This window comes from Carettochelys insculpta, chromosome 1 (assembly GCF_033958435.1).
Source record: "Carettochelys insculpta isolate YL-2023 chromosome 1, ASM3395843v1, whole genome shotgun sequence".
NCBI classification, from domain to species: Eukaryota; Metazoa; Chordata; order Testudines; family Carettochelyidae; genus Carettochelys; species Carettochelys insculpta.
Genome location: NC_134137.1, coordinates 256,359,916 through 256,379,720, shown reverse-complemented (window position 1 = coordinate 256,379,720; position 19,805 = coordinate 256,359,916). Strand labels below are relative to the sequence as shown.

At 42.4% G+C, this 19,805-nt stretch overlaps 1 protein-coding gene across 1 annotated transcript in view; it reads right to left on the bottom strand.

Moving 5' to 3' along the window:
* Positions 1-1,249: 1,249 nt before the first annotated feature.
* Positions 1,250-19,805, bottom strand: part of PLCZ1 (phospholipase C zeta 1) — a 113,939-nt gene continuing 95,383 nt past the window's right edge. Inside the window, exons 10-13 of the mRNA XM_074998916.1 lie at positions 13,449-13,621; positions 6,509-6,641; positions 4,194-4,343; positions 1,250-1,332 (exon numbers count right to left, since the gene is read on the bottom strand). Of these exons, the coding sequence (XP_074855017.1) occupies positions 1,250-1,332; positions 4,194-4,343; positions 6,509-6,641; positions 13,449-13,621 (539 nt within the window). The remainder of the gene's footprint in view (positions 1,333-4,193; positions 4,344-6,508; positions 6,642-13,448; positions 13,622-19,805) is intronic.

Below are 19,805 nucleotides of genomic sequence, written 5' to 3'. Positions count from 1 at the left end.
AAAATACACATTTTGTGTAAAGGGATCATTAATAAAAACAACATCTAAAAATAACAATAAAAATCCAACTGTAAAGATAAGCATTGATATAAGTATGAATGTGCAATTGTACAACAGTTTGGTAAGTTATCAAGGCTTGGCCCCAGACCTGCAGTGAGTTCTGTGCAGATAGAGCCTTATGTCCACATAGCACAAAAATCTGTTTTATAAGAAGAGTGAGAGAACACAATCTCTTGATGTGTGGGCAAGGGCTGTCCTGGGGGAAGATGCCCACAGCAGTATCTAGGAGGTGGTTACTGTTTTGAGATCCTGATGTTAGCAACACTGCACATTGTCTAGGTCGGGGTGAGCAAAGTGGAGAGGGCAGGTTCCCTTGAGGAAGTGTGATATTTCCTAAATAGGGCACGACGTGATCGTCTGCTGGGTCTCTGGCTCATCCATCTCATTAAAAATGTTGAAATATGTTACTGTTTTTATATTTGTGTATTCATATTTACATACCCATTAATAAAGTTTTTACATTTACATACTCACTTTCTTACCTGTGCTGAAAAAAAATTTTTTAATGAACATAACTGAAATTTCTGTCAGTTTGGATTACATTAACAAGTTGCTGGGGCCCTGCTAATTGCAGGGACAAAAAGTGAGGCCAGATGTAAAAAGTTTGCTCACCCCTGGTCTAGATTATCACTCAAGCTTTGATAATTTCTACACTGGCTACTGATACACTATAGATCAGAAACTGACCCATTGTGTATTTAAAATACTATGTTTTAACTGTGTGCATATGTTTCCTGTTTTTGTTTTTCTTGAACAGATTAACATGGAATGAGAAAAAGTTTCTCAGTGCAAATGGAAAAGGCTACACTATTTTGCCCATAATTTTGGTCCCTTCGAAATTTTAGATCAAAAATATTAAAATGCTACTTCCTTATTATGCAACAATTAGTTATCATTATGGTTATTTGCAATTTATAGCAAATCTCAAAATATTGACTAGATTTAAGAAAATATGCTGCAAAAGTTAATTGTGTGTGATTTCTTCTAAATTACTACATGGTCCAATTCTACAACTTTTATTCATTTTGAGTAGCATTAAGTAGCACACAAATATTTCAACTGATTTCAACTGAAACGGCAGATACTCAGCACCTCTGAAAATCAGGACACTCGCTGTTGTTTACATGCTACATGATGGTTGCTTTTTATTGGGGAATATGCCAGCTTAGGAGTGCTGCTAATGCCATCATTAATAGTACCAAATATACACAAAGAGCGATGCAGGATCAAGTCTGTCACCAAGCTTGGAATACAGAGGAATGTGGCGATAACCTGTAAATGTAATAACGTTAAATTGATTTATTAAATACAAATGTAGACTTTATGGTGTTTTAATTGAAAAAAACAATAGTGGACATATTTACTATACAACTGAAGTATCATTTATAGTTGTCTAAACAAATCCTTTCATTCAAGTAAATCAAAATACATACATACAGATATATACAGTAACACGTGTTAATACAATGGTTCTCTAAACTTTCTAGCATTTTAATTCTCCTGGCATTCAGTGGTGATAAACACAACTAATGTTAGCGTAGCTTCAACACCTTCACTGATGTGTAAGTTGTGATTTACATGGCCCTACAGACTTCTGCTACAGGACTGGCAAGGATTTGGAAAGGGTGCACTTGGTATCCATAAGATTACTTTTAGAACATCCCATATTGATTAACCTGTGAGGGAAGAATGACAATGTTCTGGTAAAAGAAACTATGCTGCAATAGTAGTGAGCTAACAAAATGAGGTGAGAAATAGAAGTGGAAGGTTTCCTAGCCCTGTTAAAAATGGCCCATTGGCAATCCAAAAATATCTACAAATAAACTTAAGCAAAGTTTCGCAACCATATTTAAGATCCATTATTTGGCTTCATTTTATATGCACAAAGGAAATTTAGAACTGGTTTCTTGCAGTTTCACAAAATATTATGTACATTCAAACAGATGAAGAAATAGGTGTGCAGATTTAGCTTGTAAAATAGTAAGTGTTCTGCAAACAACAACATCTTTTTTCTCTGATCTCCTCTTTTCCAACCCAGGGAAAGACTTCATAATCAGCTTTATAACTTACTAGCCAAAAGGAAGTAAGTGGAGGGGGGGAAAGGAAATCACTAGGACTGATATAAAACCAAAGCTGCCCACTGCTACCTCAGTGGTTTGCAGCCTCAAACATTGCAAGTAACATTTTCACGCATTGCTGTCATATTTTCAAAAGTTCTATAATTTAGGATTTGTCTATGTTACCACCACTGTCCATGTAACTTACATTGCCCAGTGGTATGAAAAAGCACTTAACCCTGAGTATGTGAGTTACATTGACTTACAGTGATGTCCACAACATGCTATGTCATTGGGAAAAGTGGAGTAATTATGCTGACAGGAAAGATCTCTCCTATTGATGTACCATGTCCAATTCAATACAATGGCAAAGGAGCAATGATACAGTTGTACCAATATAGTACAGTAATGTAGCCTAGCCCTTAAACTATGTCTGCACCAGAGAAAGTAAGTCAATTTCAGATACACAGTTCCAGCTCTGGCAATTGTGTAGCTAAAAGTGATATATCTGTAATCGACTTAGCTGGCTATCCTCACTGAAGAAGGGTGATGGAAGAGTTTCTCCCTTCACCCTCCCCGAGTCCTCGTGAGAAGTGAGGAATACAGGGCTCAAATGCCAACCCCGGTAGGTTGATTTTGCATGTCCCTACCAGACACGCAAAATCAAACCCTGGAAGATCGATCCCGAGCAGGTTGATCATCTGGGGTAGTGTAGAGATAGTCATAGACACATAAGTAAAAATGGATTTGAGGTTCTAGAGTCACTAAATCACTTGTGAAAATTTTATTGTACCTCTTTCTCTTTTTTCCAAAAAGAGGGGTGAAATCACCTGATAGACTTAACAGCTGATTGTCCCTAACTTCGGAACTCATTCTGAACCCAAGCACAGCCTTCAGAAAGAACTGCAAGACTTATTGTTTGGGCCAAATTTAATGGTGATGTAAAGCACAGCCTTTTCTGTTTTGATTACTTTTCTGTTTATGTAGATTTTTTCCCACCTTTCAGGGAGCTGGGCAGGCTACACATATAAATGAATAACATTAATCAGCACATTGAATTGCCTAATTTTGATCTGAACTCTTATCTGCTGCCAAGAAAATGACTTGTGTTCTTGATGTTTATAACTTTGTTGACATTTTATCTGTCCCAAAAGAAGGAATTTTTTATCAATCAGAAGTTCTCGGTGTTTTATAGCCACAGAAAAGTTGAAATCTGTGTAACAATTATATCAGTTTGGCTCATAGACTGTATCCATCTGGGTTACCAAAGGGCCTATAGCTCCTTCCCAATGTGCCTTGAAAATCATTTAACAAGATGGATCTTCAACAAGAGAGTACTGAGGCATTGATGGATGACGTCTGTAGGGAAGCAAAGCATAGCAGGCAAATCTATACACATTAATTCCCCAGCGCAGGTTAGGGCTGTGTGTTTGTAAGAAGTTATTTTGGAAATCAAATGCAATAAGCAACCAGTTTAGGTAAGCCAACCTCTTCCTGAAATAGTGGCTTCTACATCTGATATTTGTTTGGATTTTATTCATCAGATAGGAAAGAAGGAGATATACTAATATAACAAAGGGAAATTACCAGTAATTATTCCATCTGTGTCCATTATGAAAAGTCACAAAAAGAGTTTGCCTGAGTCTTTATTGCCTACCCCCTCTTGCTTTTATAGGTTCTGGACTGAGTAAAACATGGGCAATCTGGTGCCTTTATACTGGTCTTGACTGACTGTTCTTTTCACAGTCATGCCTCCTAACAGCTGGTGCTATAACACACTCTGAATGGATGCTATGTATAATGTAAGAGGATTAATACTGCCATAGGTACCACTGCCCATAAGTAATATTTTCTTCAGCTTCAGTACTGTAGGTCAGCATTCACTGAGACTCTAATCGTCATAGCTAACAATGCCCCATAAACGTGATGAATGCCACTCCACATCTGTTGCTTCTAATAACAATTTTTTCATGTGTAATAAGCCTACAGCATATAATAGGCAAATAGTAAAAGCTTATGCTTTGGTAGATTTTTGTTCTGTAGTATGTAGTTTGCATTTGGTGGAAGTAATAATACCTTTATGCATGCTCAGAAGCGGTAAAGTATATTGGCCAAGGAACTCGTTTGCAGCCAGCGATATCTGATCTCGCACAGAGAAGCGTATTAATGCCAGTTCTGGAACTTGAATGTTAAAAGTAAAACTTTCATTCCACCTAGGGCACAGAGCTGCAGGGGGTGGGGCAGAACAGGGTGGAAAGAGAAAGAGAAAACAACTGTAATACATACAGCATCCTATACAAACACATCAACTGATTGGAAAAAGACTGAGAACTTCATTTCTTGCCATTCATTTTTGAGCTATGCTTTCCACTGCTCTTTGGTGGCTGCACCTCCTTCTGTGCATGATTCTGTGCATGATTCTGTGCCCATTGAACTCAATAGCACAATTCCCCCTAGCTGCACTGGTGCAGGCTCAGACCTTTTTTGTAGAGTCGGGAGTAAAGACAACCAAAAAGCAGTTCTTACTTTTTCCAGTCTTCAGTCAGCAAAGCTAGTGTCCCTCTCTGCAAGGGGAGTGAGCTACAACAAGACTAGACCCTCTGGGCACTTTTTATAAACATTTGTCATGCGTTACCTACACACTGATCAATCCAAATCAGAAGACGGAGCCACTTGTACTGAAGAGAACAAAAAGGGACTATGAGTTCCTGGTTTAGAGGTGGTGGTCAAATAAAATTTGTTCTAGCCCTAGTAATCTCAAGACTGTGCCAACGTTTCTCTTTTATTGCTTTGGGATTGAGGCAAGCACTAGACAAACGAGGGTACAAAGGAGATAAACTGGGGCACAGAATGAGTTCTTGTTTCAATGAATAAACTTACAGGGAGAATCAGAAATCACAGTGATCATGTATCCTGCTCTCCTTATTGAGACAATGGTTACTAAGAAAGCTGCCTTATAGAAAAAGAAGAAAAGGGGAATAAAATGCAACTGTTAAAAAGTAAGAGGCAGCTACTTGCTTCACTCCAAAGAATTAGTGGTTCCCAGAAGAAAATTCTTCATTAGCATTCAACACAGAGTACACCAAATCGATTGGGAAGCATTGATAGGGTACTGCATTGTGAGAATGGTCTGCCCCAACATGGTACGTCAATGTGCTGTAACAACCCAGTGTTATGGGGCAGCAGGAACGGATGCTGCTTCTAACAAAGGACTCATAGGCTCCAGCCACACTTGGCCAAAACACAGAAATGGCCATCCTAATGGCCAAATCGAAGAATACTAATGAGGCTCTTACATGCATATTCAGTGCCTCATTAGCATGCTGCCAGCCACGGTGCTTGGAAAGTGCCGCTTTCAAACAGGAGTGACTCAGCTATACGGGTGTCCTTTTCGAAAGGCCCCCATGCATTTCGAAATCCCCTTCTTCCCCTCAGCTGAGGACATGCGTGGTCCTTTCAAAAAGGACCCCCCGTGTAGCCGAACTGTGCACATTCGAAAGTGGCACTTTTCAAGGGCCACAGCCAGCAGCATGCTAATGAGCTGCTGAATATTCATTTCAGAGCCTCATTAGTATTCTTCAATTTGGCCTTTAATGTGGCCATTTCAAAGTGTTGGCTGTGTGTGACCACAGCCATAGTGAACGCAAAAAGAAAAAAAAACCTGCTTTGTGGTTCTCCCTTAGTGACACCTGTCTTCTGCTCAGCAACGAGGACTATTTCCACACAGAGACAATGCTGCATAAGCTCCACCAGATGACGTGTGAAGAGCACACAGACATGTACTTTGGTGGGTATAGTTTGTGCTGACCCCACTTATATTGAGCTCCCAGGAACTAAGATGGTATGTACGCACTAGTCTGTGAACATAGAGTCTGCCAGCTGGTCTCCTGAGCCAGCTCTGCACCAGCACTACTTTCACTGAGTCACTTCTTTCTGCACTGAGGAACTACACTGTGACTGGTGGAGATAGTTCCTCCATGTCAGGCCAGGTTGCAGCACAATGGAATAGGTAAGGTTAAGCCAGGGGAAGCTGTCCATGTGTTATCAGTTTTATGTGTAAACAGTAGACTTCAGTCTCTGTGACTGATAATCCATCATTGGTCATACAAACATTCTGGTTACTTAAAGGTGGGTTCAAGAAAAAAAATCTACTTTCAACCTTCACATTTACTTTCCTCTTTCAGATTAATCTTCTTGGGACACAGTTTGCCATGCTTGTTATTTTTGTTGAGCAGTCTTTACGCCTAGTGCCCACTTTTGCAGTTAGTCACTGCAGCACACCTTCTTACTCTGGAGTGAATTACTGGAGAAACATCTTCTATATGATAGAACGCTATTCTGCAAAAACATTATTGAAATGATGTGTAGACATTAGACTATGTTGTGCTTACCATTGCCTTTTATGACACAAGTCTGTTGTTTTATTTGATCTTCTGGAACACCGTGAATTTCTATCTGGACTAAAGGATCAGCTTTATTCGTCCTGGAGAGGTTACTAGGTGGTAACTGATAACCACTAATAATCTGTAAAATAAAAATAATACATAAGACCACATCTGGGCTAGAAAATGTAATTTTAGCATTAAGCTGTACAGTCAACAATTGCTCAGTACAATATAGCATATGAAGTAGGAGCTGCATAGGAATTTATTCAAAAGACTATATACCAGCTGAAATGTAATTGAAACCATGCCTCAAAATTAATTCAGTTCCTGGCTAATTTGTTTCTCAGTTTAATTATCTTAAAAGCTACACAGCCAAATAATATTCCTGGAAAATAATGTGATTCTTGGTTTTGGTTTTTTATCAAAGTTCAAGCACTTTAAGCAGATCTCATTCAATCATTAGCTATGGAAAGTTGCTGTTTAATTAATGATAACCTATGTGAATTCCCGCTAATGGGTTTGCTAATCCCTGTCATCTGATTCATGAAACTGCTACCCAAGATGCATCCATTGAGGCTGCAGAAGAGTGACATTAGCATTTGATGTCAGAGGGTGCACATAAGCGAGATTACCCTGTACCATTTCAGTTCCTTCACCTCTGCAGTCAAATGTTAGTAACCTCTCTGAGGGTTTCATCTGCTTTTAGACACCTCAAGTCACCTAAGGTTCATTCTAGACTCATAAGGTACGTCTACACTACAGCGCTCGTTTGAGAGATGATCTTTCGGATGATATCCTCTGGAAGACCATCCTTCGAAAGAGCACATCTACACACAAAAGGCTTTTAAGCTTTCGATCTGCCCTTTCGAAAGGGAGGTTCCACACACCCACGGCCACTCTTGGGAAAGAACAGGCCAGGAAATGCCAGGGAGCGGGTGGCATAGCTGCCAAGCCCTTCCAGGGCCCACAGCTAGCCACTCAATTAAAGGGCTCCTCCCAAACATCCCCGCCCTGCACTCACTCAGGCCCACTGAGCTGTCACAAGCCCTGAAGCCCCCCAGCATGGACAGGATGGTGCATGGAAGCCTGTCCCGATGGACCCCCAGCAGCAGCTCCTTGTCGTTTAGCTAGTCATCCTCCATGCCTTGGTCGGCCACCTCTGCACATTGCTCACTGCCATCCTCCAGCTCCTCATGTGGGTGATCTCTCCCACTGGGACCCTGGAGCTACTTGACCCGGGATCTCACTAGCGCCCACCCCAACCTGCTTAGCACCTCTGGGGACATCTCAGCAGCTGTGACTGGTGCTGGGTGACTGGGACAATGCCCAATGGCGACAGAATTTCTGAATGAGCAAGCAGAAGTTCCAGGAGCTCTGTTGCAGGCTCGCCCCCACTTTGAGGCATGGGACACCCTCATGAGGCCCACCCTATACCTTGACAAATAGGGGACAATCGTCCTCTGGAAACTGGCCACCCTGGACAGCCACTGGTCTGTGGGGCACCAGTTTGGCATGGGCAAGACCACAATTGGGGTTGTCATAATGGACGTTAGGCATGCTCAGTTCATGTACCCAGTATAAGGACGGGTAAGGTGGATCTCAGCCAAGGGGGACACTTGGCAGCTGGGAGAGCAGTGGGAGAAGGACAGGGGGGAGGTGGCTGGAAGGGGGCACGGAGAAGGTGCCCGGGGGGGGGGGTGATGGCCAGGAGGGGATGGGGAGAGAAGAGTCGGGGGAGGCTATGTCCCAGGCACGCCCCATCAGACCGTCATGAGATTGCATGCCCTCCCTCCCATGCAGGTTTTATGTGCCATCAAAGCAATGCTGCTGCACAGGGTCATCTGTGTGGGGAATGTGGACACAGCCATCATGGGATTCGCTGTGCTCAACTTCCCAAATTGCTTGGGTGCCTCAGATAGGACGCTTACCACACCTGCACATCAGAACACAGCACCAGAATGTACATCGACAGAAAAGGCTACCACTCAGTAGGACTCCAGGCACTAGTGGACAGCAAGGCCTGCTTCATTGACATTTATGTAGGCTGGACAGAATGGACACACAAGGCCTGTGTGTTCCGTAATTCCAAGCTCTACCTCCTCATGGAGGCTGGGACATATGTCTGTCATTAAGAGATCAGGGTGGGGGATGTGACCATGCTCATCTGCATGGTGGTGGATGCTGCATACCCACTGCTGCCTTTGCTTATGCATTTAACATGCTCCTCAACCAGGCCTGAAATGTGGTGGAGCAGGCCTTCAGGAGTCTTCTGAATGGAGAAGGGTAATGAGTGGTGTTCCCCAAGTGTCAGTCCTAGGACCCGTCGAAGTCAACTTATTCATAAGTGATCTAGAGAAAGGGGTAAGTAGTGAGGTGGTAAAGTTTGTGGATGATACTAAACTGTTTAAAATAGTCAAGACGAAAGCAAACTGTGAAGAACTTCAAAAATATCTCACCAAGCTGAGTGATAGGGCAATAAAATGGCAAATTAAATTTAATGTGGATAAGTGTAAAGTAACGCACATTGTGAAAAAACAAGTATACATACAATAGGATGGGGGCTAATTTAGCTACAACTAATCAGGAAAGAGATCTTGAGATTATTGTGGATAGTTCTCTGAAAACATCCACACAGTGTGCAGTGGCAGTCAAAAAAGCAAATAGGATATTAGGAATTATTTAAAAAGGGATAGAAAATAAGAAAAAGAATATCCTACTTCCCCTGTATAAAAACTATGGTAAGCCCACATCTTGAATACTGTGTACAAACATAGTCTCCTCACCTCAAAAAAGATATTTTGACACTAGAACAGGTTCAGAAAAGGGCAACTAAAATGATTGGGGGTGTGGAATAGGTCCCATACGAGGAGCAAATAAAGAAACTGGGACCTTTCAGTTTAGAAAAGAGGAGACTGAGGGGGGATAAGATAGAGGTATATAAAATCATGAGTGGTGTGGAGAGTGTGAATAGAGAAAAGTTATTTACTTGTTCCTGTAATATAAGAACTAGAGGACACCAAGGCTGGATCTATACTTGCCCCCAGCTTCGAAGGGGGCATGTTAATCAGGGCAATGGGGGATTACTAATGAAGTGCTGCAGTGAATATGCAGCATTTTATTACGCTAATTCTCCCGTGCCAACTTCGAAGCGTCAGACTTTGAAGTGCCAGCATACATGTAGCTGCAGGCACTTTGAAGTGCCCACACTACTTCGAAGTGCCTTTACTCCTCAAAATTTTGTGGAGTAAAGGCAGTTCGAAGTAGTGCAGGCACTTTGAAGTGCCCATGGCTACGTGCATGCCACCACTTCAAAGTCTGATGCTGCGACATTGCTGCAGGGGAAAATTAGCCTAATGAAGTGCTGCATATTCACCGCAGTGCTTCATTAGTAATCTCCCATCGCCCTAATTAACATGCCCCCTTCAAATTTGGGGGCAAGGGTCAACAAGGCCCAAAGGAAATTAATGGGTAGCAGGTTTAAAACTATTAAAAAGAAGTCCTTTTTCACACAGCGCACAGTCAACCTTTGGAACTCCTTGCCAGAGAAGGTGGTGAAGGCTAGGACTATAACAGAGTTCAAAGAAGAGCGAGATAAATTCATGGAGCTTAGGTCCATAAAAGGCTAATAGCCAGCGGGTAGGAATAGTGTCCCTGGCCCCTGTTTGTCAAAGGCTGGAGTGGATGGCAAGAGGCAAGTTGCTTGATCATCTTAAGTCCACCCCTTCTGGGGCACCTGGCACTGGCCACTGTTGGCAGATGGGATACAGGAAACGTGGGAGTTAGGCTGGAAGCAACTCAGCCACATGGACAGAGCAATGCACAGGGTTTAGTAAATTTCCACAAGCTCACATTAATCCCCGTTCAGCTTTTCTCTTGGCTAATGAAGCACCTGAGAATAACCTTCATAAAGGGGACATTGTTTCTTTAGTTTACTTGTGCCTTGTGCAAATAGCAAGCTGGTTTCCCCCATTTATGAGCCTGGTAATTAATTCACTCTCTTTTCTTATTGTCGGTTTTGTCTTTGACTCATGCTGCTGAATTTCCTTTCTCTAACCGCCATCTCTCCTATCTTTCAGGCTGTGGCCCACACTAGCCCCTCCTTTCAGAAGGGGCATGGTAATGAGGCACTTCGTCAGATGCTAATGAGGTGCTTCCATGAATATGCAGCACCTCATTAGCATCATGGCAGCTGCACGCTCTTCAATAGTGCTGCTTTTGAAATGCACGCTGCCCATGTAGCCGGAGGCCTTTCAAAAGGACCCCCTGACTTCGAAAGCCTCTTCTTCCCATTTGGTTCTGAGAAGTAGGGCTTTCAAAATCAGGGGGTCCTTTCCAAAGGCCCCCTTCTACACAGCACTTTTGAAGCACGCGTGGACACCATTATGTTAATGAGGCACTGCATATTCATGGCAGCACCTCGTTAGCATCTGCTGAAGTGCCTCACTACCATGCCCCCTCCGAAAGAAGGGGGCTAGTATAACCACAGCCCCAGTGTTGCCGGCTTCCCCACACTCTAACCTTATCACTTCTATCTTGTGAAGCCTCCAGTCCATCACTCCGCTCTATCACGGCATCTCTGAAATGTCACTGCTGCCTTGCATGTCCCACTACCTAGCCTGATCATTCTTAAACTCTACTATCAGCCTAAATTTCTGCTTGTGAGTGCTCACTCTTCCATGCACCCTTACTTCATTTATGCTACTGATCATCCTGTCTCACCACTAGACCACAGCCCAGGTTTTCACCTCATCTCCTGTAATGCTAGATAAATAACGAATAATATAATTAATGTATACGCATGAGAGATTGAAATCATTAATTCATGTCCATCATGTAATCAGTGTGCTCACAACTAAGCTAGTACGATGTGCTGAATAAGGCACACACATTGTGTAATCAGGCTACAATCCCTATCTAATTAATGTTTTATTCCTGCAGTTCATTTCACTGACAGAAATGAAACATCAATGATCCATTAATTCTATGCTAATTCAGTAGCATTTAAATAAGTAGTATACAGTATGGTCAGAGATACCTTTTCACTGTGGAACTACTTTTCTAATGATCGAGAATTTGAAAGTTTCTATTTGGAGTTAAAAAGAAGAAACTGACTCTTTCATAATAATATCTATTGTAAGAGCTTTTTCAAATGAAAGCCCAGATTTGTGTGACAGTAAAGCACAGAGGATGCCATCCAAATCTTTACAAGTCAGTCTTTACCAAATTAATGTTATCATAGTATATGTGATATACCTAATATTTAATGAAGAGCAAATGACAAATTAGTGCTTATAGTGCTTCATCCTGCCCTTGCTGTGACCATAAAAGCCTGTTTTACTTCATCAGTTTTTAGCTCAGTGTAAATTTATAAATCATAGTTGAAAGAAGACCCAGTCTCCTTAAGATAAATGTAAATATTGATGGCTGCACATTGTCTATTTGCAATGGTTGGCAGTGTACCAAACACTTGGGGTGCGTCTACACTAGCCAGCTACTTCGAAGTAGCTGGCACAACGTCGAAATAGCACGCGTCGCGTCTACATGTGCCATGTGCTATTTCGATGTTGAAATCAACTTTAGGCGGCGAGACATCGAAATCGCTATTCCCATCCAAAGATGGGAATAGCGCCCTACTTCAACATTCAACTTTGAAGCAGGGCGTGTGTAGACGATCTGCGTCCCGCTACTTCAAAATAGCAGGGTCCTCCATGGTGGCCATCAGCTGAGGGGTTGAGAGACACTCTGTCCAGCCCCTGCGGGTCTCTATGGTCACCGCGTGCAGCAGCCCTTAGCCCAGGGCTTCTGGCTGCTGCTGCTTCTGCTGCTGCTACAGCTGGGGGTCCATGCTACGTGCACAGGGTCTGCAACCAGTTGTCGGCTCTGTGGATCTCGTGCTGTGCAGGCTGAGTGTGTCTGGAAGGGGCCCTTTAAGGGAGTGGCTTGGGGGTTCGCTGGCCCCTTATTTTGACAGAGAGCATATGTGTGTGTGGATGCTCTGCATTTCCTTCTGGGGCAGCTCCTTTCAACGTTCTCCGTCACTACTTCAGCGTTAAATGTCGACGACACCAGCCCTGGAGGATGTATAGATGATACGCATCAAAGTAGCCTATTTCGAAGTCCTTACATCAACATAGGCTACTTCGATGTAGCATGCTAGTGTAGACGTAGCCTTGGAGTGTACCAAGCACTTCAGGTTACTCCACAGAACAAACTAATAAAATTCTCCATCTCACTTCTAGGTTTAGGGCCACCCCTTGGCTTTACAGCTTGTGTCTTCAAAGTAGTTGCTAATCTGTCTATCATTTCTCAGTCATTCCAGAGGTGCCAGGTGGTCACCGTTGGAGCTAACAGGCACCACAGACCCTGAGGCAAGGTATGGAAGGGCAGCTCTGTGCAGAGAGCCAAAGGAAGAAGGGGCAGGACCAAGGGCAGTCAGCCCTCAGCACTTTTTTGTGTGTATCCCCTCCGTGGGATCTTTCGAAAGAACTTGCTAGTGTAGAACAGCCTCAGTGTACAACAACGGCACTGTATACTAAAGATGTAAACATAACTTTATACAAGTGCAGCTCATTCATTTCATAAGGTAATCAGATATCTACCTCAGTACAAGCTAGGTTTATGGTTTTAGACACTATTTTGTACAAGTCGTTTGTTTCCTCAAACATTTTACCTTTTCAAGGGAAAGAAGTGTCTTTAATCCAAATGATGTGAAATGAAAGTAGGAAACCATATGGGCAGTATTGAATAGAGTCCAATGATACTATGCCACTTAAGAACTTTACACTTCTATGTTAACCAACAAGATTACAGCAAAATGAGCTTTTGAAGAAAAAAATAAAATGTACCAATAATAAATATGAAGGAGAATCAGTTGATACAGTTCAGCTAATTAAATAAAAGATATTTCCATAAGTTATAAATGAGATTCCCAATAAACCATGCTTACCCTTATTAAAAGAGTTAGTGGAGTGTTGTCTCCTGCTACATTATATGGATTGAAGTCAGTAGTGGTACCTCTCATGAATTCTGGTTTTAGAAGATAGCCACAACCACCATTGTCCAAAAATTTTCCATTTTGCAGGTCCATTTGTAGTCCAGGTGTCTGGAAATTTAAAGCCACTGTAAGAAAAATCATATTTTGAAGCCTTTAGGTGTTAACATGTTAGAATTCATTTAACTTTAGTTGTATGTCTAAATAGATAGTAAAAATGAAATAATAATTAACTGTCACATGCAAGATGCTGTTGTCTTCACAAGTGGGACATAACATTTTTTCAACTTGGTAGCAGGCACTCAGGGATTATCCAGGCACTATGAGTTCCAGTGTGTGAACTTCAGAGAGTTACTCTCTGTTCCTCTATTGCACTGCATACCGTACTTTCGATATAGCTTACAAATGCAAACTTAGGGACATACTTCCACATTCTTTTTCTATCATCCACACTGCATCTATAAATGGAGTGAAGTTCTGCTGTGGAAGAGGAAGAGGAAGCGACACGATTGTGGGCTAACATGGCAATTGTACCAATTTAATCAGCAATAGTGTCACTTTTGGCACAATACGGCACAATACGGCCTGGATGACCAAGAAGGTGGAAGTTAAATTAAAAAATTGCATTGCAAATATGCTTGTGCATGGTGAGGAATGGTTGCATACACTTTTTAATTGCTATGTGAACAAAATACATCCTCAGAGCTTAAAATGCTGATTTTTATTAGTTCACACCTGTCAAATTTTTCTCTTCCCAGCAGCTCAGAACATTTTCTGTTTGATGAACTTGCAATGGGGAAATAAAACAGCACACTTCTTAGCAAGATATTATAATTCATGAGATAAAGCCACAACCGCAACAGACCTGTTTAATGAAAATGTGTCTGTTCCAGCATTTTGGAGTTTTCTGTTCGCTGTCGTCATGGAAAATTCACAAGTCAAATAAGTAACACACTAATATGACATGTATTAAACAACATAGTGATAAAGAGGCACTTACTTGATGCCCTGGCAGCAAAAAAAATGAAATAGCTTTAAATACTTCTAATAATAATTCAGGAAGAGAAACTTATTCTGTGTTCTGTGAGAGAGTACAACCTACTGAATCAATATGCAGCAAATTTCAAAATTCTTTGTCTCAAAGAGAAATTACAGGAAGTTTGGATCTTTCTTCTTTACAAAATCTTTTTCATAATTTAACCTGTTCACTTTTGATTTCTGTAGAGATATTTACCAACAATCCTCTTGTTTGTAATGCGTAGGGTGACCATCCTTCCCTTATTAGGTGGGATAGTCCCGTATTTGGGACGCCACAAAGGCGTCCCTACTTATTTTTTAAAAGGGACTAATTGTCCCATATTTGGGCCTCCCACCGCTGACCTTTTCTGCAAACAGCTGTACAGCTGCTGGTGGGAGTCTGTTCCCCGAGCCTTGGGGAAGCAGGGGGAACTTGGGTGGCTGCCGTGTCCCTGCCGCTGCTCCAGGGCTCGGGAAGCACCGGCGGCGGCTGCTTCCCCAGGCTCCTGAGGAGTACTGGGGACTGCCTCCTCCTTCTCAACTCCCCGGGGCTTGGAGGAGCTGCCCCTCCACACCCCGTATCTCCCTGTCCCATATTTGGGACAGGGAGATGTGGTCGCCCTAGTAATGTGTACTGCGAGAAACCTAGAGTTCATTTAATTCTTTCATGCCAGGATTCAAATTTTCAAAGCAAGAATCCAGTGCCAGCAATGAACAAACTGGAACTTCCACTGCCAAAGAGTTATCCCAAAAAGTAGGTCAGCACATCTTTAGCTATGGTATAGTTTAAAGTGTGCATCTGAAGCGAATCAGTGACGGCTTCAAATAGCACTAAAAATGTAAAGGTTTTTGTAACTTCTGCATCATGAAACAAACTACTTGATAGCAGACAATGAGATTGTTGCCAGCTTCATAAACTGCTGAACAGCAAACCTGATTTAACAAGCATAACAAGCAATAGGGAATATTTGATGGTGGCTCACTATAAGTACCTTACTACTGTGATACAATACAGAGCAATTTTATTGTGAATTGATACTCCAGAGCATCAGTACTGTATTTTTCTTTGTATTTTTGCTTCAAATTAAAAATCAAAAGTGTACTGAGGATAAGAGCCTTAATTTAGCCATTAAAGTTAATAAGGGTATGTGTGTGTAACTGAGATATTTCAGCTGGAGATTATTGTTTTACAATACACGTACATGCTCAGCTTTTATTTCCTAATCATTCTGTGGAAATACCAGCAATGTGACTGGCCAGCTTGGCCTGTCCTGTCATGTCTATAATTTGATTGTGCCTGTCTATGAATAGTACCTGAAAAATTCCCACCATAACTGACTGGATTGAAGAAAGAAAACAAGTTACTATTGTCCTCCCTGATTCTTCATTTTTTTTTCTAAATGTGCCATCACATGACAGATGCCCTGGCAATACTGAAACTAAACCAAAAGTCATCAAGGGGAGTAAGAACATGTGGACTCCACTGCCTTTCTCTAATCATCTGTTGAACCAAATGTGTACGGTCACCTTTAGTCAGTTCTCAATTGCAAAGGGAAACAGGTCAGCATGAACTATCGCAGCAGTTCTGAAGATCTATAGGAAATGGTGCAAAAAATTCTCGAGCACATCTAAAGTGGACAGAATGTGAAAGGAAAACTATGGCATCAAAACGTTTAAAATATTAGAGAACATTGTTTTTAACGAATATTTTCAAGTAGTTACATGTACCTGAAATAAAGATCTGGTTATGGAATAGCAACAAGAACATAAACAGTACTAAGGCAGTCTTCTCGCCCTGGGTGTGTGCTTTAAACCAGGGGTGCATAAAGTGGGGAGCAGACCCCCGGGGGGGGGGAAATTTCATAAGAGGGGGGCACAGCACAGTCAGCTGCTGGATGTCAGGCTCATCGTTCTCATTAAAAATATTTAAATATGTTTCTGGTTTTATGTACGTATATTCACATTTGTATCCTGAATAATAAAGTTTTTACATTCTACAGACATATTTTCTTACACCTGCTGAAAGGGTTTTATTAATATGAACGTAACCAAAATTTCCAACAGTTTGGATTACATTAGACAGGTTAGGGAGACAGAAAGTGGAGCCCGACATAAAAAGTTTGCTCACCCCTGCTTGTTTTAAACATTTGTAGACTATTCACATGCTTCCTCTTAAGTCAGTTCCTCCAGCCTCCCAATCATTTCTATTACTCTATTCTGAACTTTCTTCAGAACATCAACAGCTTTGTAGTTAAGCACCAAGATGGCATGGATCTCCCTAAGGCTTGAGAACACAGAGACTTCAGGGTCCACTGAATTTGTTTGATGTGGACATACACTGTGGATAGTTAAACGTTGCAGCTGCTCAGGGCCTGTACTAGAGTGTGCAAACCCCACAGAAGTGGAGAAGGGATAACGCACCCGGGTAGCTTCACCTGCAAAGTAAGCATGGCTTGGAGCAATAGTTCAGAAGGAAAGCAGCCTCTCTCAGGAAGGCAGCAAACACTGGGAGTGAAGTGACCTGCATGTTGAGCCCATCAGAAGAAGCTCTTGCTATCTGAGGCTCAGCTGTACAGAATGTTGCCAAACATAAAGGGGCTGGTGAGTCTCAGAAGCTCTGAGACTTTATCTTTGATTCCAGGTATGTAATGCCTTCATTTTATCTGTTGAGAAAGAGGGGTCTGGTATGGAGCAGTCTGGGGTTGCAGCTGTATAGCACTTTAGTGGTACAGCACATGGCTGCTAACCCTGAGCCCTGGATTAAAACCCATTTCCAGGACAGGGTGAGCTGAGTTCCCCACCAACACCTAGGGGGCAACACAGTGGAGCTAACCCCCCACCTCCCAAAACAAAGAGTCCAAAGGAGAGGCATCTCTGAAGACAGAAGGGTCAGGTCACTGAGACTTCAAGCCTGGGAAAGACCTGGAATCCATTCACTTAGCCCAGGGGACCGCCCCATTGCTGGATGTTTTTATACCCCAAGAAGAAAGAGCACAAAACATGTCACCTAGCCAGAGGACTGAGTCACAGAAAGGGCAGACAATTGCAGCATCCGAGTGGCTGCCCTTAGGGAGGTGCTTGGAAAAAAAGAATCTGCCTCACCCTGCCCAGCCACTGTGTGACCACCATGGTGAGTGATCCCCTTTATGAGCCCTCCATCGACATCATCCTCACAGATACTTGCCAGCTCTGGCAATTCCTACCAGATGTAAAATGCCCTGAACCCTAACTAGAGTTCAATTAAAAGAAGGTTTTGAGTTGAGTCGTGCCTGTCAGGATTTCAACGTACTGCACTTTCCAGGAAAATCTGTGACATTGAATAGTTTATCAGGGGCGTAGCACACCAAAAGTGGCATAATATATCCATGGATTCCTTCCAGTATGCTGTCTATGATCAGCCAGCTGTTCATCTTCAAAGCGATGAAATAATTGCCACTAAGCAGTTTGTGAATACCTGTGGCACCTGCTCCAGTCCAAGGCAGGGAGTTTGTCAGTGAGTCTGTCTGTCTGACTATGTGTCCATCTGTCTGTTTGTTCAAGAAGTCTTAAAGGGCAAAAGCTAAAACCACAAAATTTGGAAGGCAGCTTCCTCTTATCATAACTTAAAGCAAGGTAAGTGTTTGGTTTTGCCAGGACAATGGGATATGCCTAGAATGCAACTGTTCCTCATACAATGGAAAGGGAGGGGTCTGCTAGCAGGGGCCATTGTACTGGATAACCTCAAGGGGATATCCAGGGGCCAGAATGGGGACTGGGACAGCTATAACCTTATTGGGGCAGCAGGGGGCAGGGGTGGAGAAAGGGAAAGCTATCTACTGTGTACTTCAGAGAGCTTGTCTGTTTTCATACTTGGCTGGTCTAAAACAAGTATGACAGAGTATACGTAGAGATGCAATTTTGAAAAAAAATATTGCCATGTTAAATTTTCGGCCTTAGATGTCAGGGAATTTGGCAGTACCTAAATTAAAAACCTCTGTGCTCTTTTCCCCAGTGGCATTGGCTTGATACGTATCTTAGCCAGGAGAGATTAAACGTTGTGCAGTCTCTTTTCCTGACTTTTCTGACCTTGAAGATGGAACTTTGAAATAATTTTCTGTAATGTGATTTCTAGCCACACTAAACTAAATCTGAGTTGTTTCTAAAGCCTGAAGGATTTTTACTATTTTGTAGCACTATTTTGTACTATTCCTCTAGAAGAAGAAATTTTAGGAAAAGAATCACATCAATGCTACCAACCTATCCACACACAGAGTCTGAGTGTAGGAACAACTTCAGCAGCTTCTAGTGCTTTTACACTTTCGTCAGTTAAACTTGTGGCTTAGCTGTCCCATTCAGTACCAAAAGACTGTTGGTATTACCAGCCATACCAAGCTACCGAGGAGCTTGCTTCAGATGGATTAGTCTCTGACTCAGAGGATGACCTCACCACACAGGCCTTCACAGTGGGCACTGAAGTTTCTTAGGGAGCCTAGAGCTGGTCTTTTCAGAGTTTTTGTGCAATTAGAAGACTTAATCTCAGGCAGCTAAGAGGATTTCACCCTTAAGTTTTCCTTAAAACAAAGCTTGAAAGGTGGTTTTCCCTGGCAGCCTTCAAACGTCTGATGCTGCAAGAAGCTCATATGGCATTCAGTGGACACAATTTGAAATAATCAAGGTGCACTAAGGTACAGTTCTGTTCCCAAAAGACAACTTCTGGGAGCAAATCTCCCAGATATCAAAGACATGTCAAATGAGCAATGTTAGACCTAAGTGATGGCAGAACAAGTTCATGGGCAGCAAATAACATATTTTTTTTAATTAAAAGCTTTCAGTGAATAGTAAGTAAATATACAATTATGTGTTAGGAATTCAGATGGCTCTTGGCATTGTTACCTGACAAAGAGAGGATCTTGGGTGGGCCCAGTAAACTCACACTATGTGACTGTGCTCCCTGACTGGACGGGAAAGGATGTCAATCACTAGGCACCCTTGTAGCCGTAGCAGCACAGTGGCCACTCAATGCACTCTATGCCAGCAGCTAAGACAGGTTTATTTCTTGTACCAGTCCTTGCTCTAATCTGCACCCGGTATTGTGCTAAGCTGAGTCTCTGCTTCCCTCCAGACACTCCATCCCTAACACTGAGCTGTGATCTCTGGCTTGTCTCTTGACCACAGTTCTCATTCTGGCCTGATTTCTGGCTGACCATCAACTTGTCTCCTGTCCATAACGCCAGTTCTACCATTCAACTCCATTCTGACAATTTGGCCTGGCTCCTGCTCTAACCACTAGGTTGCAATGCCTACAACCTGACGTGA